This window comes from Centruroides sculpturatus, unplaced genomic scaffold (genome assembly GCF_000671375.1).
Source record: "Centruroides sculpturatus isolate CEXI.00-Female unplaced genomic scaffold, Cexi_2.0 scaffold316, whole genome shotgun sequence".
Lineage (NCBI taxonomy): Eukaryota > Metazoa > Arthropoda > Arachnida > Scorpiones > Buthidae > Centruroides > Centruroides sculpturatus.
Window position 1 is genome coordinate 392,260 of NW_019384641.1, and position 25,438 is coordinate 417,697.

The 25,438-nt window shown below is 30.6% G+C and overlaps 2 protein-coding genes across 7 annotated transcripts in view; both read left to right on the forward strand.

Moving 5' to 3' along the window:
• LOC111626006 overlaps positions 1-1,491 on the forward strand; it is a 38,564-nt gene extending 37,073 nt beyond the window's left edge. Inside the window, exon 20 of the mRNA XM_023369274.1 lies at positions 1,382-1,491. Within this exon, the coding sequence (XP_023225042.1) occupies positions 1,382-1,408 (27 nt within the window). The 3' untranslated portion in view covers positions 1,409-1,491. The remainder of the gene's footprint in view (positions 1-1,381) is intronic.
• A 3,203-nt stretch (positions 1,492-4,694) lies between these two features.
• LOC111626007 overlaps positions 4,695-25,438 on the forward strand; it is a 39,847-nt gene continuing 19,103 nt past the window's right edge. For 3 of the 6 annotated variants that reach the window (XM_023369279.1, XM_023369275.1, XM_023369280.1), the window contains exons 1-4: positions 12,792-13,227; positions 14,908-15,126; positions 19,531-19,619; positions 23,442-23,545. In XM_023369279.1, the coding sequence (XP_023225047.1) occupies positions 14,927-15,126; positions 19,531-19,619; positions 23,442-23,545 (393 nt within the window). In that variant the 5' untranslated portion in view covers positions 12,792-13,227; positions 14,908-14,926. Of the gene's footprint in view, positions 5,551-8,854; positions 8,916-8,953; positions 8,972-12,343; positions 12,743-12,791; positions 13,228-14,907; positions 15,127-19,530; positions 19,620-23,441; positions 23,546-25,438 lie in introns of those variants that run through there. The other 3 variants (XM_023369276.1, XM_023369277.1, XM_023369278.1) reach the window with 3 other exon arrangements.

Sequence of the window (25,438 nt, forward strand, 5' to 3'; positions counted from 1 at the left end):
TTGATTGTATTAACTTGATTCTTTAGATATTGAAAATTAAATAAATAACATTATGTTAATTTAAGCGTACAGAAACGTTGCTGTTGTTCCAGCAAAGATCTTATTTTAACTTTACCGAGTGCCTAGTAGGTAATTCGCAGATTACCTAGATAATCTGCAGATTACCTAGGTAATTTGAGAAATGGAATAATTTTCGCAGCTTTAACGGATCACCCTAGTTAATCTGCAGATTAGCTAGGTAATGTACACATTAACGGATTTCGAGCTTTAGCGGTAACATATATATTAGTATTAGAATAAAACATGTATAATTCTATTGATAGAAGAAATTTCATGTTCCTTTTTAATTAAAAGCTGGTTTCCTGAAGCTGTTGGTGTTTATTTATTCTGCTGTTAGATAGATATTATTAGATAAATATATTATCTCTGGAATTTGATAAGGAACTTTCATTAAACACATATAATAAAGATGAAGAAATTACAGACAGTCCTCACTTTGCATGTGTGTTATGCACATATTTCAGTTACTATCAAGTTAAAATTTAACTGTTTTTGTCCCTCAAAATGAATGCTACCTTAGAATGCTTGAAATACCAGTCTCCAACATGGTTTAAATTTCAATTACCAGAGTATATTAACTATAAGTATTGTGTAATTTTCATTTCTCTTTTCAGTGCAAAAATCACTAAATCTAAACAACAAATGTGCATCACGATTAATGAGCAATCCTGTCACCTGTTTGAAAGTCATTGTACAGTACCTATATATATTATTTAGTTTATACAGAGACAGGAAGCCTTGTTGAGATTTAATTTTAATTCTGTTCACTTTCCATTATTCAGATGTCCATTAAGATTAGTTTTACTGTATATAAATTTTTTACTTAGTAAGAGTTTCTTTCATCTAATACAGGGGTGGCGAACCTATGGCACATGTGCCCAAAGTAGCACGTAAGGAGAAATAATCTGGCACGTAACGTATCGTATAATTTTGACTTATCGTTTGTCTTTTTCAATCATTGTTTCATTTATTCTAATTAAAGCATTTTCGTTTAATTTATTTAAATATCGTTATTCAAAGTTTAAAACATTGGCATGCATAAACATCTTTAAAGCTAAGTATGCTTACAGTATGGCACGCGGGCTCAAAAAGGTTCACCACCCGATCTAATACATTTTGTCATTTAACAATTGCCATTGTCTTAGATGTGTCCAAAATGTTGAAACTTTTTAATTGCAGGAATGACCACTGCATTTTAATGTAACAATCCATTTGGTATATAAATCATGAAAACAAATTTTATATTTTATAATATTAATTCATATAAGAACTCTAGAATTTGCGAATTACTTTCTAATCATTTCGTTTTTATATTTATCAGGAAATTAAAGTGCAAGATACAAAATAATTGAACAGCAAGTTAATGAAGAAATATTTTTATAATAGTTGTGTAAAATTAGTATGATTTACATACAATAAAGATGATTTATCAAATTTTTAGTTTTTTTTCTTTATTAATATATCATCACTAATTACATATTAATTAATAAGAAAAATTTCACCTGTTCCACTGATGTGAGAATGTGATTTGACAATACACAGGAATTTTCATGGCCACAACACATCCACTTCTGTTCTGGCAAGGTGATCAATGCAAAGCAATTATTTACTGCCAATATTTCGCAACAAGCAAGTGTGAGGACCCGAAGGGGTCGACTGAGAGGTCCGAATGATGGGTATCGATCGGAAATTTAAAGTGCGCCTTTTCAGATGCGAATGGAAAGAATTAGATGTCTCAATTGAACAATGGAAATTTTTGTGTAAATTAGTTAAACAATGGAAAGGAATAACGTTGAGAAAAACGACGAAAGAGGAATCATATTCAGTCGCGATGCTGACCTCTTCCGCACCCTCCATCAGGTTTCAAATTGTCACCAGGTGACAAGGAGAGACCAATGGGGAGGCGGCTGAGGTTAGGAAATCTATAAAACCGTGCGATTCAAGTTACAAAGGTTCTTGGTTTTTGGTTCATAGTCTTATCCTCCTGGATGTGTGTGTCCCTGCTGAATCTTGAAAAGAATGTTTCGGATTTAGTGGAAGCAACTGCATCTGTAGTGTCACCGGACGACCTCCAGGCTCGTCGGTTCGTCCAAAACCGACGAGCCTGGAGGTCGTCCACCTGAAGCAGTGCCATTCGCCCCGGGACCGATGATTATTTCACCGTCTTTGCCGAACTGTAGGAAACGGAAACACAAACTTTTCGAACTCTACTTGAACTTTATCCTCATGCTTCGTGATGTGATAATCCGTCAATCAAGAAAATATTGTAAGAAATTTTAATGTTATTAAACAGTTTTACATGGTAAACCTGTCTCGGTGAGTCATTCTGCGCCCACACAATAGTATTGATTGCTCGGCTGTTGAAAACTCCTCACCCCAATCGCTAACCCTACACAAGTGCTGGTTGTGGCTGATCTTGTGGAACAATCCATCAATTTTCTCTATATCTTCCACACTGAACCACGGAATAATCCAACTGCAATAGACATTGATATAGACATCAATATCAATGTCTATACATAGAATTAGCATCCCAAAAAAGTGCAATGCATTAAAGAGAAGGTTCCAAAAAGCATGTTTATGTAAGTCAATTAGGCTTCTAGAAAACTAGTAGTATGGAATCCTAAAGGAGTTTATTGAATTAGAAGACAGAATATACCAAGAAAATCCAGAATGATTAAAAGAAATCAATAGCAGTGTGGTAAAACTAACAGACCAGGTACAAGATAGCCTCAAAAGAAAGTACAGTAGACCCCCCCCTATAACACTGTAGATAATTCCGTATTATATGAATTCCATGTTGTACGAGTCACTTAGATTTTACAAATACGTGAGCCATTCACAGCCCGGCACACGTATTTGTAAAATCTAAGTGACTCGTACAACATGGAANCATGTTGTACGAGTCACTTAGATTTTACAAATACGTGAGCCATTCACAGCCCGGCACACGTATTTGTAAAATCTAAGTGACTCGTACAACATGGAATTCATATAACACGGAATTATCTACAGTGTTATAAGGGAATCTACTGTATATCAGAAAGATGAATTGGATCCTAAAGAAACAAGCTCTGCACAGAAAGAAAAAGGATATAAAACCATATGTACCGGTACTTTGGGACCAGATAAAAATACTGAAAGATATAGAGAGGGTGTTAAAGAATGAGCCCAATTACGTTCCAAACAAAAGTATGTGGCAAACTTCAATGGCTGAAATGGAGAGAAATGGCGGGTTTTAGTAATGTAGAGGATTATTTTAGATGGAAAATGGTATTCAATGAAAAGGGATCACATGAGCAAAAAGGAAAGGAACAGTTAAATGTTAAATGTAAGGTATACAGAAGAATGGCTAACAAAAAATCAGTTGGTTCTAACAAAGGCAGATAAAACCAAACAAATAGTAATCATAAAAAGAGGCATTACAATGAAGCCATTGAGGAATATATTAGAACTGAATGCAAGATTGTGGATGAAAAGATAGTTACATTAACTGACAAAAAAGTTAAAAAGCTTGAAAAAAATGCCACTTGCATCTGTCACGACATTCTTGAAAAGAGGACATAACCCCAGCCCACGGATGCATAGAATCTTTCCATTCACAAAGACATACAAAGAGAACAAGGAGATCAGACTGTTGGTGGAAAAATGTAACGTACTAACACATATACTAGAGAAGTGCTTAAAAAGTATATTTCTTAACCACTAGAACACAGTAATTATGTTACTCATGATCTAAATAGATAGTAAAAGAATTACAAGACCTAACTTTAATGAACAATGATATAGGGACTGTAATGGACTTTGAAAATCTGTACCCATCTATTAATCTAGCATCTTGCTTCAGTGCACTCATTGAATTCATGGTTCAACACAATCCGATGTTATCAACATACTCAGAGGTCATAAATAATCTAGCAGACTTGATGTGCTACCAATCCTTTTTTTAGATTCAACAGGGTGACATACAAACAAAAGAAAGGTATCCTAATGGGAAGTCCTATGTCAAGGACTCTTGTGTGAACTAGTGCTACATGAGCTGGAAAAAGACATCCTCAAAGATTTCTTTAAAGACATTATAATCTACAAGCAATGTGTCAATGACGTATTTATAATTTTGAAAAATAACTGACGAATTTAAGAATTTTTACTTGCAATCAAAAATAATGATCATGGTTTAAAACTAAAAGTGGAACAAAAAGCTATACTCATCTTCATTTTTTGGACATTGATATAAGATTTAAACAAGGAAATATACACATGGGTGTGTATTTAAAACCCACACATGTTCCTCTCTATATACCATCTTGCTTGGTCCAACAACCCATATAAATATAAATTATCATCATTTAAAGCACTTATCAGAAGAGCATTTTTATATTGTACCAATGTGCAGGATCATCTCAAGGAGATTAATAGAATTAAGTGTTGCAACAACTTTGAGATACAAAACTGCCACAATTGAAGGGCTGATCAGAGGTTACAGAGAAAATAAAGGCAAGCAAGATACCACCTCAGAAGGAATTGTGAGTTCCCAGACGAGGTTCGAACTCGAGTAAACCGTGAAATTCTTGCGCGACACAAGATGTAAACAATGAGACTCGGGACGGTTAGAGTATGTGTCAACTATCTGTTAAGGTCTTAGTGGAAGACAAACTCTAACACGAGCGCTCATAAACAGGTAGATCTTTGACTCGCGTGTCTATAAAATGTTGGCCGAAATAAACCTTTTCGAACAAAAAAATAGAGGAATTTTTGATAGGTGAAAGGTGAAAATGATCGTTAAATTCTTAGACGTCAAAAATGGTAAATAACGGCCTGAGTTATGAGTGCAGGTGTTATTATTTTATAAACAGTCCTCGAACAGAGTCGACAAAGAGGTATCAGATGGACACCTCGAATCGGACCTTTCCCGCGACCCGAAAAAGTTTCGTCTTGCACCTGGAGACAAAGGAGAAACCAATCGGGAAGCGAGAAAAGGGACGAGGGACCAATCCGAAAGGCGAACAGTGGGGGAAAAACTATAAAAATCGGAACTTCAAGGTCGAAGAAGAGTCTCCTCCGGATTAACCCTACAGTGGTGATTAAATTTGTGTTGTGCATCCGCCGCTCACCGAGGACACCGCAACGAAACGACGAACTTCTGCTTCGTCCGGATATCCTTCTCGTCCGCCCGAACTGCAACCGAGATCACGAACTTTCGCCGTTCCCAGGAGATTTTGGAATTATCCTATATCGATGTAAGCATGAATTCGAACAAATAAACGGGTTTTATCTTGTAAAACACTTGTGCATCATTTGCCTCCTTCGCCACCGCCCACATACGCGGTTTCCCTTAGGCTCATTCTGACGTGAGATAGACTTTTTCCCCCTCAACGTCGGCAAACCTTACACTGGCGTCAGAAGTTGGATTTTAGGCCCAATCTACACCAGAGTTAACCTTACACTGGTGTCAGAAGCTCGGGATTATTTGTGTCCCACAACATTTGAGTAAGTGAGCCGACGAAAAGTTTATCTAGAAAGTGGGTTGAACGATGGAGGCTGATGCAAGTGTTCCGACGCGACCTCGAGACGGTAGCAGTAGCGGCTCTTTCTCCTCTTTCTCCGCGTTCGGAGGAATGATTCCGACATTTTCGGGCGAAACGGGACGCGTGTCTGATTTTTTCGACACATTGGGAGAAATCGCGAGTTTGGCGGGATGGACGCCTCGCCAGTGTCTGAGCATTGCCAAGTGCAAGCTCACGGGCGTGGCTCGAGACTTCGCGTGGCGCGACCTGCAGATGAAATGCGTGACGGACTTCGATACTTTTAAAACACTAATGATTCAACGATTTGATCGTGAGCCGTACTCTATTAAGGTACAAAAATTCCACGCGTGTACCCAGAGGAGAGATGAAAAGGTGCAGGAGTTCGCGGTCCGCTTGCAGACTCTCGCTAGCGCAACGGCCATAGATCACACGGGCGCAAACGAACAGGAGAGCGCAGTTATTAAACGCTGTCAACAGCGAGAACTGGACGAAAAATTGCGTGTCCAATTCTTGCATGGCCTAACTGATAGACTAAAGAGGCAGGTTATGACGCACGATCCGGCGACCTTCGCCGAAGCGCTCAAAATCGCGATCCGCGAAGAGACAATAGATCAATTGGCAGGAAAAACGCGGAGTTTAGTCGCCATCGTGTTACAAGGTATCAAGGTATCGTTACAAGGTATCGTATTTCATCTTCGCTCCTGTTCAAGTTTATTGTCTAGACTCGGCATGGCCAATATCCGGCCAATCTAATGAATTTAAATCAGCCCGCGATTAATCTTGCAATATTAGTTACTCAAGTCCGAATAGCTCGACTAAAAATTCTGACCCCTAAAAAAAGGTAAACAACTCACTGTGCGTTTAGAGTTAACGCTCCATTACAAATCTATTAATTAAGTACAGCGTAGAATGTTGATAATGCATGATAATGTGAAAAAATGTGAATATTCTGTATATATAAATATAAATGTGTAAATATTTATTATATATAGATATAAGGAGAATTAATTCATGCCCATTCTTTGTGATAGAGACCATAAAATTGAGAATGTTTTTAAGAAGAAAATACCAATTTACGACAATTTATGGTAATATTAAAACATCACACTATTTTAACCATTGTTTATCAGCATTATTCTTCATTCCAATAATTATTTATAATTATTTGGCCCTTAATTACAGAAATGTACAGAAAATTACTGAAACTATTTTTCATAAAAATAATTCACTAATAAATTTTTTAAGCATTAAAAATGTTTTATCCTACACGAAAAATTTATAAACTTATCGACGAACACCTTAAAAAAACGTGCGGCGACATTGCTCATCCAGCTAAAACGCACTTTAATTTTTATTCTGGTTATTATTTTGTCTGTGATGCTGCTTTATTTTTATATTTTTGAAATAGATTTTAATTAACTTTCTAATGACTTCGTACAGGATAATAATCGTGATAAATTTTCTACCAACGTTTAAAAAAACTGTCTCTAAATTTAAAATACGTATATTTAAATTCGGTTCTCGATCCCCTGAGTACCTACAGTACAAGAGTGGTTTTTTTATGCGCACATGATTTGGGCACCTAATACTTTATTTTAAATATTTTTTGGGCCGAATTTTAATAAACCTTTTTAGTGATAAGTTTGTTTTAAATGAGATTGCTATTTTTTAAATTAATAAACTAATTTAACAAGACCTAACTTTAATGAACAATGATATAGGGACTGTAATGGACTTTGAAAATCTGTACCCATCTATTAATCTAGCATCTTGCTTCAGTGCACTCATTGAATTCATGGTTCAACACAATCCGATGTTATCAACATACTCAGAGGTCATAAATAATCTAGCAGACTTGATGTGCTACCAATCCTTTTTTTAGATTCAACAGGGTGACATACAAACAAAAGAAAGGTATCCTAATGGGAAGTCCTATGTCAAGGACTCTTGTGTGAACTAGTGCTACATGAGCTGGAAAAAGACATCCTCAAAGATTTCTTTAAAGACATTATAATCTACAAGCAATGTGTCAATGACGTATTTATAATTTTGAAAAATAACTGACGAATTTAAGAATTTTTACTTGCAATCAAAAATAATGATCATGGTTTAAAACTAANTAGAATGTTCATAATGCATGATAATGTGAAAAAATGTGAATATTCTGTATATATAAATATAAATGTGTAAATATTTATTATATATAGATATAAGGAGAATTAATTCATGCCCATTCTTTGTGATAGAGACCATAAAATTGAGAATGTTTTTAAGAAGAAAATACCAATTTACGACAATTTATGGTAATATTAAAACATCACACTATTTTAACCATTGTTTATCAGCATTATTCTTCATTCCAATAATTATTTATAATTATTTGGCCCTTAATTACAGAAATGTACAGAAAATTACTGAAACTATTTTTCATAAAAATAATTCACTAATAAATTTTTTAAGCATTAAAAATGTTTTATCCTACACGAAAAATTTATAAACTTATCGACGAACACCTTAAAAAAACGTGCGGCGACATTGCTCATCCAGCTAAAACGCATTTTAATTTTTATTCTGGTTATTATTTTGTCTGTGATGCTGCTTTATTTTTATATTTTTGAAATAGATTTTAATTAACTTTCTAATGACTTCGTACAGGATAATAATCGTGATAAATTTTCTACCAACGTTTAAAAAAACTGTCTCTAAATTTAAAATACGTATATTTAAATTCGGTTCTCGATCCCCTGAGTACCTACAAGAGTGGTTTTTTTATGCGCACATGATTTGGGCACCTAATACTTTATTTTAAATATTTTTTGGGCCGAATTTTAATAAACCTTTTTAGTGATAAGTTTGTTTTAAATGAGATTGCTATTTTTTAAATTAATAAACTAATTTATTAATGTAAATAAATATAAAGTATAAAATGTATAATAATATATGTATGATTTGGAAATTTTCATATGAAATGATTATATGAACATTAAAATAATTATTTTAAAAGTATACATAAAAAAATTAAGTGAATAAACAAAATAATATACTATTAATAAATAATAAATTTTATATTTTCTCAATAATAAAATTGATTTTTACATTGTCTTCTTTGCTGTATTAGTTTCCTATTTATGTCATTAATAACGCATAAATGATTGTATTTAATATTCTAGTCTTAACTTTTTTTAGTACACTATCATATTTTTATTTATTTTTTAATTTTTTCGTTTTTACTTGTATTCTAAATTGTAACTTTTATTCCAAATTAGATTTAATCAATCAATGGCTTCTTCAAGTAAGATGATGAAGATGACCGAGGAAGAGGAAGTGGTAACCTTCCTAGAGCAGCTGTCCGACATCCAATAATTCTACATACAATTAATCGTGTTAATTGTAGTTCTTATTTCTACATACAATTTAATTTTTACTATTAATGTTATTTTCATTACAATATGGTACATGTAAAATTTTAATTGTTGTATATAATAGTAAGCGAGTAAATTACAAGGATACATGGCATACAGACAGTGAAATAACACCCACAATGATTTCTAAACTGCTGCGATTGCATAGCTGAAAAGTAATCTACTAGGGATCTTCCGGTAGCTCCCCGTTACAGACACGCGGAGGCAGAATATGATGTTCTACATCGGAGCTACCGGAAGATCCCTCAAAGAAAGGATGGCAGAACACCAGAGAAACATAAGAAGCGAACAACCGTGCACAGCGCTGGCGACTTACGTCTTAGCTGACCCCCAAGAGGTCAAAGCTGAATGGGACCGAGCCAAACTGATACAAATAGGGCGACAAAAAGCACCTCCGGTACGCTGAAGCCTGGCATATCTGCAAAACAAGCCAAAAAGGATTAGCTATCAACTTCCGAGATGCAAGCAAAGTATCGGCAGCCTGGCGAGCAAGTATATTATAAACATCAAGAACGATGGACAGCGGCTACTTACTTAAGGGCAGAAATCTTAATTTAATGTATTTGCTAAACACGTTGTGTATGTTTGGTATTTTATGTCTGTATTTTATGTTTATTTTTTTTACTGTTATTTTATATCCTGAACGTCATATTTTTAACGTTCTAATAGCTAATGTGGTTATATAATGACAACCGTTATATAGAGATGGCGTTATTCCAGTAGAATATCATTTTTAAAAACGTTCCAAAACGCTTGTATCGTTAATTCAAGTTCGGAGTTCGATTTTTTCTGTTTTTTCTTGAGAAAGGTCATTGAATATGACCGAAAACGTTAGAATTTAATAAATACGGCTGCATATTTAAAGGTTTTCTTGAGTGTGTTTAGTTAGTAAGAAATTGCAGTCTACAATGAGTTCTATATGATGAGTTCCACTCTTTGCTTGCTCTTTCTTCTCTCCCCGATGATACATAATGAAAGTTATTTTAATAACTGCACCAATCATCACATCCCTTGAAAGGGTGAAAGGGAATCAGTAACCTTTCAATGGAATCAGTAAATGGATGGGTCGCAGGTGGAAGCTTCTTCGTAAGACGAGCGTCAACTTTTCATAGAACCCCTCCATAGGAGTACTGTACCCCTCCGTAGCCTCTGGATGTTTATTGACATAGCTCTCTCTCCCTTTTCTTCCAATAGACTATAAATGAATATCGTCTTTCCTAAACAGGAATGCAATGTAACAGAATAAAGATTGAACATTCTACATGTTTTAAAAAATTTCCAATTTTTATTGCTATTTCTGTTTCCTACATTTTATTTAATGTATATATAATAAAATTGTTGATTAAAGACCTTCCCAAATTATTTATTTACATTTTAGTGAAATATTATTAAATGTAGGAATTTTTATGTGTATGAATAATTTTATTGACTGCCTATATTTTTGATTCTTGCAACATTCCACAGTGAAACCAATTTTAAAACTCTTTCCGCCCTGTTGGAACTAAGAGGGCCTCTTTTAGCAAGCCCATTATGGGGTTCGGCCAGGCCCACAATGGAGAGGCCGAGTCCGACACATCCGGTATTCGGTCGGATCACCCCCTGGGTCATCCGTTCGGATTCGATCCCGGGTCCTCCAGAGTGGTAAGCTGCCATGAACTCTCGGCCATCCGGCTGTCTGCTATTATCTACTACAGGATTTATTGGTCTCATTTTTTTTTATCATTCTTATAGAAAAAATTAATCCATATGTTTAGATCATATAAGAACACATAGACCTTATCCATTGTTTTTCAAGTTTTTTGTCTAGGTTATCTCATCTTCAGTCTTCCTGTTATCTTTTATGTTGTATACGGAAATATCCCGTTCAAAAACACAAAAAAAGTTGAAAGGTCAAGTATAGTTTTCTCGCTCATAATTTTTTTTCTGGTTGGATAAACAATAACTGATAAACCCTTCAATGCCTAGTACTATGAGTCAGGAACGGATTAATCTGGTGTATATTGTTTCTTATGGGAAAAATTGTTTCGGTTGTTTCGGTTTTAGAACAAATTATGTTTGACTGTATTACAAATTTTAAAGAAACGCTGATTTGTAGTTTTTTTTTTTCAACTTTTAGCAGATCTATAAATTTTTGCAGTTTTTCATTAAATAGAATTACCATAGTCGATTTTTCCTAGGAATGTCCTCTTTTTAAACGAAAAGTCTTGTATGGATGGATCTATATATACAAATAAATAAATAAATAAATAAATAAATATAAAAGATAATGACAAAAAAAGTAAAAACATATGTATACTATATATATTTCTGTATTTTTTATAATACGATTTGTATTCATTATAAAAGAAATATTGTAGACTTAATATTTATATGATACAAGCTTACCCGTGGCGCATTGCTGCGATCTCAGAAGAAAGGAAATTCAAGCAAACTCGTTATGATAAAATTCAATTTACATTTTATTATTTTTATTGAAACTTATTATTATTATTCATTTTCATGGGAAAAACATTTCACAGTGTCGTTTCAATTCTATTTATTTATTGGAGTGTTTGTGGATACACGATATTTTTTGTTTTTCCCTCTGGTGTGTACACGAATAAATCGGAAGATTTTTCGACGCGTGAGCCGGCCACATACAGTTGTCCATGCGAGAAGCACGGATTCTCCAAATTTAGCCCACACACTCGCAGCGATTGTCAGAAGTGCGATATTCCCCATTTTTATATATATATTTTTTAATCCTTTATAATTTTAATTATTTAATTGCTCCTTCCTCTCTTCCTTGGCATGTTGTGAAATTTCTGATAGTTGGATAATAAACCGTTTTATTGTAATTTGTCTTTTTAAATTATTTTGAGTCGATATTAAAATTTGGAAAAGGGGGGATACCTAGATCGGTAAAATACGCGAATTTCTTCCTACAACTTCGGTTGTTGTTCGGGGTACAGTTAAGGTTTTAACGAAGCTCGAGCGAATACATAATTAGAAAAAAAAAGTTGAAATAAAGTGATTAAACAAAAATTATTATAAATATCGTAAATAACAGTTCACAAATGCATATATAGAGATATTTTTTGAAGGGGGGAAATGGTCTTTACAATTTGAAATCGATCCAACACACTGTGCGCGAATGCTCGTGTAAACGCGCGCCATCTATCGTAGGATAAATGTACTTCGCGGGAGTGTATTAAAAAATTAAAAAAACTTTCCAAAGTTTTATGGCAATCGTACTATGGCACAAACCTTCGCCGGAGTATATTAAACAACTTTCCAAAGTTTCACGGCAATCGGATAAACGGTGTGGTAATGCATGAAGGACAGACATACACACACACACACATACATTCATTTTTATATATATAGATTATTTTTCATTTATAAAAAAAAAGTTTTCCAAAGTGTTCACTTACATATAATTTAAAGCAATTTATATCGAAGTTAATTCTCTTAAACATATAAACAGGCACCTAGATTGTTCGGTATCGCTATTCGCTCTCGTAAATCTAAGCGACAAAATGCCGATCGCGTAAATCCAAAACGATCCAAACGAATCTATTCAAAATTTTGAACGTTCACAAAACTCGTCACGAACACTAACTAGTTTAAATTTCATCCAAATCGGTTTATTGGTCATGGAGATATTAAAGGTCAAAGTTGGGACTTCAACAATTACACACGTGACTTTAGAGCGCTGTATAATATAAAACCAAGGGCTTTAAACTACTACCGGTATGTAGTATATAGTCCTTGATATAAAACATTTCATTATTAAGTAAATTTTACTTTCTCAGAACGTATGTCAAGAATATTTAACTTTATTATATTAATGTTATTAATCAAATATACATTTCGATAAAATAAAATGAAAGTACTTTTATTATTTTTTTAAATTTTTTTTAAGGTGACGTAATTTAACGGAAAATGTTACATACGTATTTCATTGATTGCAACTTCCGATAGCGGCAATACCTCGGCACGATTTATGGAATCGTGACCGCGGTTCATTCATTTTTACCTTTCTTTTAAATTTCATAATAAAAAAATACTATATTTTAAAAATGACGTAAAGATTAAAGCAAGATAAAATTATCATTTTCTCTTCAAGTTCATTACAAGCTTTTAATTAGAGCGAGAAGAGAAATTGAGTATTTTCTAACATTTAAAATAGTCCACGTGTTAATTTAATATGAAGTGAATGTTTTAATAATTTAAAGGTAATAGATAATTTAATATAAATTTAATATACCAAAGTAATTTTTCTTTAAATTAAGGGTAATTAAGAACTGATTTATAATCATATCTTATCTAATTTTGAATCATTTATGGTGATTTAAAACATATTTCAATTGTAATTAATGCAATTATAAAATATTAAATAAATAAGGCAGTATTTTTAAAAATAATGTTATTTCAAAATTAAATAACTTCATTATAACCTATTTAAAATATAGTTTTTTAAATTCAATTTTGATTTAAATAACTTAATTTTTGAATAGAAAATTCAATTATTATATGATTTATTTACTGTAATTGAAATTAATAACACAAATTTAATTATGTCTCATGGCTCTAGCTAAGTTCTATCTCTTGTTTATAAATTCTGATGGATTTATTAACCAATGTGTTTGAATTAACTACTTTTGGACAAAAGTCTGTAATTTTGATTAGAAATTGAAATATTTAATTGGTTAATTGGCTAGAAAGCCTGTTGAGTTTTATAGTTAAAAAAATCTTAATTGACTTTAGATGAGATTTGTATCAGAGATTGGGAAACCTGCAGCTTATCGTGATTTCTTGTATGGCCTTATAAAATATAAAATAAGTTTAATTTTGCTGTTATAAGTTTTTAATAATGAAATAAATCTATGTTTTTCAAAGTTAACTGATATATTTTCAAACAAGAATTTTCTAAAATTTGCAAAAACATGCTAGAACTTTTGACAGGAATAATTTCTGTCATTTTCAGATGTAAATGTTTGAATGTTAAATGGTTTATTAGAGTTGTTATTGATTTATCGTTCTCTTATAGTATGGAGGCACTTTGATCTAAATGAAAGAGTTAACATATGCATAACACTGTTCAGACAGAATTTTCACTTCAAATTTTGAAGTAGCCATATTTTGAACAGATTTGTTAACATGTAAATCTCCAGCTGGGACAAATAATACAGTTGTGAATTTGACTAACAGGATTTTATTCAAGTTCATATTAGCAAGGATTTCCTATATGTGTAAATACATGAATTAAGAGAAAATATTAAGACATAATTTACTCAGTCCCAAATATTCACAAAAATGGGTGGATCAGTGTGTGTACATATATTTCTTTTCTATTTATTAAATCATGTACTGCAGTTTTAATTTAAAAACAAATTAAAACTGCAATTTTAAAAATTTTAAAAACTTTAAGTTTTTTAAAAAAGTTTTCAGAAAAATGAATGGTTTTATTAAATAAATATACTATGCAATGGTTTATAATGCTGCAAAAGTCATTTTATTTAAGCCAAAAGAAAAAAATAAACAAAACAGTAACATAACTTATGACAGACATCGTAGGAATGAATGAGTGCAGTGATCTTTTAACAATGCACCTTCCTGAACATGCAGTTTGTGCAGGCACAAACTCTATTTTACAGTAGTACATAATCTATTTTCCAAAAGATTGAAACTTTTCATAAAAATTGAAATTTTGGTGCATAAATTTCTGATCACAAATGATCAAATTCCCAAACACATGATCATGAACCTCAAGTAAATTGACATTCTACATTCTAGATTGTTTTATGTTAGTTATACAGGAATGAAAAATATATTAAGAATAAATTTAATATATTATTATATTCTCTGAAATTATGAAGATATATATTATGTTGTTTTTATTTTATTTTTTATAGCTAAAACATAGAAACAAAAATGGCTGATATTACAGAACCTGTCTTAGTTGCTGTTTTATATAAAAATTCAATTACTAATCAACAAGATGAAGATCGATCATCTATTATTGGTACAATTTTAATTCATGATAGAAGTGTTAAATTAGAAAAATTAAGAAGTGACCTTAAAAGACTAGTTCCTGCATTACCTTCTGACTTTCAGTTTGTTACTAAAGAAAGGTAGTATTTTATTTAATTTAACAATATTTAATATATTATTAGCTTTTAATGATTTATTTTAATGTCCTACCTTCAAAAAGCATTGTTCTCAGAACATAGTTTTATTTAAGAATAATTTTTTACTACATTTCCAAACTAAAAGAATAAATCTATACTAATATTATAAAGAGGTAATGTTTGTAAGTATGATGTATGTAAGTTTGTTTGCAGCAGGTAATCTCCGAAACTACTCATCCGATTTCAAAAATTCTTTCACCAATATTTAGAATGGAACCTCAGGGTGGACATAGGCTGTATATTATTCCGTTAAACATTCATATAAATTAAAATATATAATCTAGGTTAAGGCTTTTATGTCCAACAGATAGCGCTATGAGTACGACGCCCTAAGTTTGCTTTTCTGTGAGGCATTATGCTTTTCTGTGAAAATGAACTAAAGCGGATCATCTTCTATCTATCTATATAAATAAAAATGTAATGTTCGTTTGTTCCTACCGATTCCTTTGAAATTTTGACACAACGCTGCATTCGAATATGCACATGTTTTTATATAATATACGTGTCGAAATTTCCCCTACTGAAGGGAGATGGTTAAGATTAAGGCTTACTGTAAAGAACTCTGCTTCTATTTATACTATTTTAGATTCGGTTTTTTGTGTTTTAATAGGGTATGTCAACAGAATGTACACTAAGAAGAAATTTTTCGAAAAATTTCCTCCCCCATGGGGAAGTGTTATAAATTTATAATAGATACATTTTGAGCCACAACAATGTGTGGCGGGGTCTGCTAGTGTATAATAAAAACACCAATTTTTGATCTTCAGTTAATGTATTAAATAATCAAAATTTTTTTGATCTTTTGAAGGCCATCATCTGTGTTTTCAGAAAAGGAACATTATTTTGAAAATGAAAGAACATAAGATTCAGAACATTCCTATTCAAAACATCATTAATTTGAGATGATTATTGGCATTTGAAGCATTGTTATTTCAAATGTTTAAAAACATGAAACATTCTTTGCATGGAGAGTTTTTGACAAATCAAAAAATATTCATAAAAATATAAAACATGGGACATTCCATTCTAGAAAAAGAAAAACAAATCCATTTGAAAATCCATAAATCTATCTATTCTATATCTTGTAATTGAATAATGTTCTCTATCAGTTTAAACAATGGATATGTGGAGAGCCAATGTAGGGTACAGAGAGATCAATCAGACAAAGAATTAGAATTAGATCAAATAAGGTAGATACAAAAATGATATAAACTAGATGAAGAATAAATTAAAGTTCAAACAAAGCTTTCCAAGCAAGAGAAATAAAGCTCTGATGTATATAACTAATGCATGTTACTTTCTTTTCAGCCTGATATATTTGTAGTTCTAATGGTTTTAGTTTTCTATATTTCTTGTGTGATGGATTTCTATCTACTCTATTTGATCTTATTCTAATTCTTTGTCTCATTGAGCTTTCAAATGGCTTATTGGCTTATTTTTTTTCAGGACATGGAAAATATTCCTTGTTTTAAAAAATTTTAAACAATCTTAAAAAAAAAAAAAAAAAACTATGCATAGAATGTTCCATGTTCTTAAAAGTTTGAGATAATGATATTCTAAATGCCAATATTTGTTTGAAATTAGCTATGCTTTGAATGCCAATGTTTTTTCATTTTGAAAATGATGTTCTTTTTTGAAAGCACTGGAGATAAAGATTAGTGTTTTTATTATAATTTTGTAAAGACTTTCATTATAAATTCATGTAAATCTTTTTTCTGTAAGTTAAATTAAGCTATCATGGTTTAATTTCTAAAAATCAATTCAAATAGTTTTTATCCAAATTATAGAACTCAAACATACGTATTGAAGTGTGATGCTGTTTGGAGCTTTACAGAAAATTGTTAAAATCAATTTTTGAAAAAAATGAATTAGTTTTAAGATAAAATATAAGGAAGCGAGGTCTTAAAAACATCATAAAAGATATTTAGCATGATATTGTGATATCTCATTTATGCCAAATAATCTGTATGTTGCAAAAAAGATCTATAAAATAGAAATTATTGTAGTGTTAAGTATTAAGCATCAAATTAGTTCATTAAAAACAATTCAAATGCAAATACTTCAGCATTTGTTATGTAAAGATGCTTCAGATTACAATATTTGAATAGAGACAGTTTTTGAACACAACAAGAAAATGATTAAAATTACAATTTTTAATTTGTTTTAATGTTATTTCTCATAATTGAACTTTTTATTTTCTCACCTGATATATTTTATAATGATGAAAATCATAAAATCAAATGATGAAGATAATTCTTGTAGTCTGACAATGATCTTGTTGTCAATGTAATTACATGAATAAGTGTAGTTTTTCCCTGTTCTAGCAAGGGATCTATAAAGGTTGTCTAGAGGAAATGTTGAAATGTCTCAAACTTGGAAATCACAAAGTAAAACTAATATACCAGTGATATCTGAAATTAGAGATGCAGAAGTATTTTAAAAGTGGTCTTAATTCAGGAAATATTTAAAGCATAAGTAGTGCTTCCATAAGGCAGATGTGGCAAAAGCACAAACTCATAATATCCATGTTGTGCACAGTACTTTATATTGCCCAATATGCAGTTTGCAAACCTGATCACTCTGCCATTGATCTTTGATGAGAGCTAAACAAGAATCTCTGCAATACATTTACATTTAGTATTAAAATTGTATGAGGAAGATGGTATAATTGCTAGAAAGTAAGATACTGCAGTGGATCATGAAATGAATCAATATATTCAATATTGTAAAGAAAAATTCTAAAAAATCCAGGACAAAATATATTTATATAAAATATGCACAGCAGAGTTTATTTTTCTTTTTAGACTACTTTCCCTGCTTATATTTATGTAAATCAAGTAAAAAGTTCCTTGACGCTGTGTTGATCATGTTCCTGTGATGTTGAAAGGGACGACAGAGAAGATAAGAATAATGTATTTGTATTGGTCTTTAATGCTTTGTATTTTTACAATGTATTTTATATAAATGAAATGAATAACTGGTTAGGAGTAACATGAAACAAAAATTATATAATTTTTGTTTCATGTTACTCCTAACCAGTTATTCATTACTCATAACCAGTTATTTGTACAAAAAGTAAATTAACCAGTACAAAAAGTAAATTATATTGTTGTTGGAATAAACAGGTTGAAATAACCTGCTCATTCCAACATCAATATAATTTTTGTTTCATGTTATTCAGGTTCTCACAACCTGAGCTTCAAAAAATATTGCAGGAAAGACTTTTTGTACAATTTTTAGAAGCTTAGGAACAGAAAATAAGTATTCATAACATTGATGTAATGATTGAGCACTTTTGAGTGCTACTGAGTTAAGCAACCACAGTTTTGGTAAAATGAATTGGTAGAAGGAATATAATAAAATTCCATCTCTAGACATTACATACAAGATGAAGCCAATATTGCAACTTGCATTGACATGTTTTTATAGCATGCAACTGACAAAATACAATTTTTCTCAACAACTACAATTTACAACAGCAATCAGTTGGGGTTTAAGAAGGAACTTTGTGCCATGTACATTAGCACCTGTATGCTCAAAGCAGGTTAAAGCATGTGCCCAATTGCTTCATAGTTGACACTTTCATGTGTATAATACCAGTAATAAGTATGAATGGTGTGCTTTTTCCAAAATCGTATATCTGCTTGCAAGAGACAACACATTTGGACCCTGTGTATGAGAGTCTATGTTCAAATCCTCAATTTCATAATTTATGTCTTATCCTCCAGTAAAATGACCAAAGCAAATTTGGACTGATTTTACAATGATATCTATTTTCAATACATAGAGGATATTTGCTCCTACTCGTTGATTTCTGGTCCAGAAATAATAACAACAGAGTGATAGAGTTAGTAGAAACGACAAGCAAGATTTAGTTGTTGGACTGACAATTCTTCTGGCAGTAGAAGAATTTGTGTTGTCAAATCATAGAAAAAATTATAGCAAATTCAAGGAGTTCATGTATATTTTAACAATATCTTGTTGAAATATACATGAACAACTTGAATTTGCTATTCCTGCATGCATTACTAATTCTTTTCACCAAAATTTAGAAATGTGATTCAGTATGCCTAGTACACTATATAATATACTGTACCAATAACCATCTAGTATATTTGTAATACCAGCTGCTTCATATAATTATGTTTTATTGTATATTATTGGAATAATTTTTCAAAGTTATTTTAATTTTTTAAATTTAATATTACTTCAAAATGTTCATATAATTAATTTCTTGAATTACATTGTTTTTAGTGTGAATATTCATATAGATGATTAAAGATGTTTTACTATTAGTGTAATTTGTAATATTTGTACAGTTATTTATTGACTTTATTATTTCTTTAGTTGGCCTATTGCAGATATTTGTGAAAGTGAAATAAAAGCAAGTCAGATTATTGGAATTGATAATATATTAAGAATTTGCAGAAAATTTGGTAAGCTAAAATTCGGTAATTTTATTATTGTTATAATTATATAATATTATAAATTAGTTAAATAGAAGAAATGTTAATATTTAAGATATTGAAAATTAAAATACTTTAAATTTAATTGCTTTTCTTTCTAACTCAATCTAATTTATAAGGATTTTTATTTTTTCAGTTAAGAGCATATTTTAGAAATAAATAAATAAAAATAAATATGATATCTATACACGTATATCATATTTTATTTATTTAATNAGTCCTTTATTAAATCAGATATTTTAGACCATAAGAGTGCCGTAGAAGTGTCAAAATGACTTGCAAGATTTGTAACTGAATTTGAATTAATATTAGATGACTCACCTGTTGAACTCAATAAATTTTGCTGGTTAGACTCTCTTATTTCTTCTTGCAAATCACTATTTAACTGTATTCCATAGTCCGTAATGAGTTTTGAGCTTGAAGAACCTGAATAATCTTGTTTGTTCTCTGTTCTCGATCTTGTAAGTGGCGGTCTTCCTCGCTTAACTGGGGATCTTTGCATAATGTTATTTTTTGAAATATTACTTTCCTCCTTTAACTTGAAGTATATAATATTAGTTTGCACTTATTTAATAATAAATCAATCAAAAAGACTATTATTTGTCACTTTACTATCCTTATGTAAAGTTCACAAAAAAAGTCACTCGCAGCTTCGACGTCCTGACACGCCCCCCCCTTAATTATAATATTATAATAACTATAATATTAATTATTAAAAGAGTAATAAGGAGTGTCTTATGCTGAATATTAAAATTAGAGTTATAAAATATAGTTAACCTTCCATGAACCAGGTGAATAAAGGTTACAGCTTGAACCATGTGGGATTAATTTTACCCAGAACATTATCTATTTATAAATATATAATTTTAATAAAAATTCACTTTAAAATGTGTTTCATCATTTTTTATTAAGTATAGATCCAAATAAAACATTTATAACAATTTATTTTTTAAAAATAAAAGACAAACAAAAATTTATTAACTTCTGACTGACTGAAAATTGAAACTGTCTGTAGAACCAATTTTTTTAAACATCCTTTTTTGTGATAAAATTTTAATACTTATTAATATAATCTAGACATAGTAATCCTTAAAAAATAAGAGAAAAATTCATTTATATAATCTGTCTTGGCAAGATCATTCAGTGCATAATTTGATGCATTCTTTGCATATAAAATGGAGTGTTCTTGACATATTGGTGAAGTATATATTATGCATGTATTCAAGTCTTACGATACATATTTCTTTGATACTCAGAGCATCTCTGAACTATTTTACCTCATTTTGGAAATGTTTCTTGAGTTTTTTCAAGATGTTCTGGAAGTTGTGTATGTAAGTCCTAGAATAGTCTCTGATTATCTTTTCTGTTCCTTATGTGTTCTTATAGTAGTGACAGTCCCAATTTCTTAATAAAACTTTGTTTTTTGATTAGTTTTTTTTTTTACTTTATTATTTATTATGTGTATTACCATAGCATTGATGCATGCATGATTTAGTGTAGCAAAACATGTGGTGAGTGGCCAACATTTAGAATTGTGTGACATGTCATATATTCTTGCAAGTTTATCCACATCGACTCCATATTTGTTTGATTGCAAAACATTATAAAATATTGTTTCCTTTTATCTCTACTTTCTATATCAAACTTCTGATCATGGTATAAGGTGGACATCATATGTACAAACTTGTGTGGTTTTGAAATGTAGGAGACAAGAATAACATCTTTTTGAAATCTAAATAGAGATGATCTTTCTTTGCACTTTGCCTTGTGGTGGAATGCAAGTTTTGTCTGCTCAAATATGGCATTACAGATGATTCAGTGTTTGTTGATAACTCTGGCATCTGCTTTACTATCAGAACCTGATTGCATACTCAGATTATCTTATTCATTGTCACTGTCAGTAAGAAAAACGTCGTCATTGGAGAAATTGTTGTTTTCTTCCAAAAGAGCTGAAGAAATGTTATTATCCTGAAACTTATGAGACATTTTATGGTTTTAAAAAAAATCATGCTAAAGCATGTTTAAAAAAGCAATTATAATCTAAAAGCAACATAAAAATACACTGTGACCTTTTTCATACTTCCATCAGATTAAGAAAGGTATTGTGCAACAGTATTAAATATACAATTTCTTTAATGGACTCTTCTGATTAGATTAATTCAGGATGCCAGATCTCACTCAAAATTAAATCATCATTTAACTTTATTTTAAAATTTGTTGAAATTTTTATAACTTAAGTGCTCATGTAATTTTTTTTTTAATGATATTTCTTTCAAGAAAATCTGAACACTATTTAGTAAAATTTGGCAACCGACATTAACTAGTGGATAGCAACAACAGAATCTGAATAATTATATTTTATTGCATGAATATGTTCTCTAAACCTGCTTTTTAGCTATCTTCCTATTTCTCTGATACAGTAGACCCCCCTATAACATAGTAGATATGTTCTGTTTTATATGAATTTTGTGTTTTATGAGTCACTTAAATACACGAGCCAATCACAGCCTGGCATGTATGCAGTTTAGGAACTATGGCTGTTTGAAAGGTTTTCTTCCATAAAATTCGATTCTAGACTAATTTGACTCAACATTTCCAAAACACATATAATTTTTTGGGAATAATCCATATAAACTATGCTATAAACAAAAAATTGTAGGATTACTTATCGAGTGTGCACTGTTTGATGACTCCATTGCTTAAGCTTGTTTTCGTCGCGGAGCGGTGCATCGAATGGAAGGCGCATGTTTTCTGATAAGTTATTTTTCTACGAAAAATTTGCTGAACTTTGGAGACATCATTAATATAAATATAATTTTTATGGCTGTTAAATAATAAATGATTTTTAGTAGGTCTGCTGCTTGTTTAAACTCAATGGTTTGTGAAATATCTGCTATTGGTCTAGATTCGACCAATCCTGTCGCAACATGAGTCGGCGATGACGTTTTACCATATTATACGAGTCTCTTTTAGTGTGTTTATACGAATACGATCTCCATTTTTTTGCCATGTTATACGAATCCATATTATATGAACCTGTGTTCTAGGGGATCTACTGTATATTGAAAATTGTGGTTGGCAATTGCACGAGAATTTATACACATTATCATATTTAAAAAATCTATATCTATTATTTTAATATTATTTCAATTATTATTTAACTGTTTAATAATTGTATTATGTAGGATTGGTGCTAAAAGAATATTAAATGGGTTAAAAAAAATTTTTTTTTAACAACTATTTAATATGTGATCAGTATTTTAACCTGCATCATTTGGTAAAATTATATTTCTTACGTATTAACCTATAGTAGTATATATAATATAATTGTAATGAATATAATAATTTTGCTGGTTCTACATATATAGGCATACCTGGCTAATAAGGCATGTTAGATTTCAGACCACTGCTTTAAAGCAAAAATTTCATTAAAGTGAAACGCTATCTTTTATTCAATTGCCAGTGTATATAAAAGCATAAAAGCATTTATACTATCATTTATTAAGTGTGTGATAGTGCTAGGTCTTAAAAAAGATTCAAAAGTAAAGATAATAAATAAAAAAAAACTTCAAAATTCCTTTAGAGCATAGCAAGCATCAAAAATAATACGCATGGATACAAATTATATTCAGTTATTAATTGAAAAGTTCCATAATAGCAAAGCACTTTAAAGTAATGTATGACTGTAATTAATGTAAATATAAAAAAATGTTAAACTTGAATTTTTAAAATTATTTACAATTGATAAAATTTCATTAAAATATAAAATTTTTAAAAATTTAATTTTATTAGATCTTCCACCAGTTGGTATAAAATTTCAAGAAAGGTCAATAGGATTTGTATTTGTAAATCTAAATAGCACATTACAACAAATTCGTGAAATTATTCAAAGTCAGGTTTGTAATTTAGTATTATTATTATTATTAGTTTAAATTTAAAATATTAAATATATTATTCTAATCAATAAACAATTGATGATATGAATCCACTAAAAGTTTTTAAACTATGTTAGGGTATTAAAAAAATTAAAATAATCAAAACTTGAAAAATCACAAAAAAATTACTTACTGCAAACATAAATACTCATAAGTATTTTTAATAATTAACACATTAGTCTAGTCAGATATTCAAAACAAAAATAGAATAAGAACAATTTTCTTTTATCAAACACTACCAAAAATTAATGATTTTCCTTTTTTAAACAGTTATTTTGAGAACAAACAATGTTTAACCTAATAAGAATTAAAAAAGTACTATAAATACATAGAAATAAACGTGTGTTATTCTTAACAGACAGAATCAGAGTAAATTATATATCGAAACTACCAACAGAACTCTAAAAACAGTTTTAGAAAAATTTAGTTAAGTCAGTTTTTGTAAATTGTACTTTTAAATTTGGAGGGTTTTGGAAAGGAAAGCACTTTATAAAAATTTCTTCTTAAAAGTTATTCATGACTATAGAAAATTAAACGTATGTTATTAAATGTTAGTTTTTTTTATTAATAAATAAATAATTTAATGATACTGGAATATTACTAAAAATACTGNTTTTAAATTTGGAGGGTTTTGGAAAGGAAAGCACTTTATAAAAATTTCTTCTTAAAAGTTATTCATGACTATAGAAAATTAAACGTATGTTATTAAATGTTAGTTTTTTTTATTAATAAATAAATAATTTAATGATACTGGAATATTACTAAAAATACTGTATATTATTGTTATTATACTGTTTATAATTAAAAATTATAATCTTAAAGTAAAAATTTTTATTTATATATGGATTATGTTATAAGATTCCTCAAGTTTGGGAAGTAGAAATGTTTACGTAAAGTGCAAATATGTTTTCAGATAAATGCTAATTTAGAGCTTTGAATCAACTGATTTTTAAAGAACTTTGTTTTATTAGGAGTTGAAATATTATGATAATCCAAAATAATTTGAGTTAACTGTAAACCAGAATTGGAGAGCACACCAATCATTTAATACAAGAAAATTCTTAACATACAGGCATTAAAATACAGTGGTGCCTCGTATAGAGTACTTAATCCGTTCTAGGTGCACATCTGTTAAGTGAAAAGTCCATTATACGAAACGCATTTTCCCATAGAAATACATGTTAAAACATATAATTCGTTCCGCAGCATAAAATAACCGTACTGTACCATAAAAAAAAATGAAAATGGAGCAGTCACCAATTATGCCGGGTAGTCAGATGCTGTGAGGAGGAGCTGGAGGAACACTTTCTTCACACATTCATACAGATACAGACTTTTTACACATTGCAGCAGGTCTCTTTTTATTGGTTTTTAATCAGAGTCAGATACAGGAGAGGCTACTGGAGCTTGCAGGGTCATCTCCTCTTGTTGCATCCTTTGTTTTTTGGCAGCTGGCTTCTTGAAAAACATGTCCAAAGTAGTCTGTTTTGCTCTCTTCTTCAACATCTGTCAGAAATGACGGGCAAGGGTGTCATTGTAGAGATCATTAATCTTGTTGGTTTCAGCTGTGTTCGGATAGTGAGTGTTCGTAAACTCCTGAACTTATCCCCATTTGACAGGGAAGTTTTTGTCAACTTTCACTCCTTCTGATGATGTCTTGCTTTGTTTCAATTGAAATCACCTTTCTGTTTTTTTAGAAGCCATGATTTGCACAACACTTGAATAAATGTAAATACTCTGCACTGATGTACGTAATAAACAAGGGAGCAAGCTGAATCCTAATGGGAGCTCTGTACTTCAGATATACTAATAATATATTCTAATAATACTAATATATTATAAAAAATAGCAGAT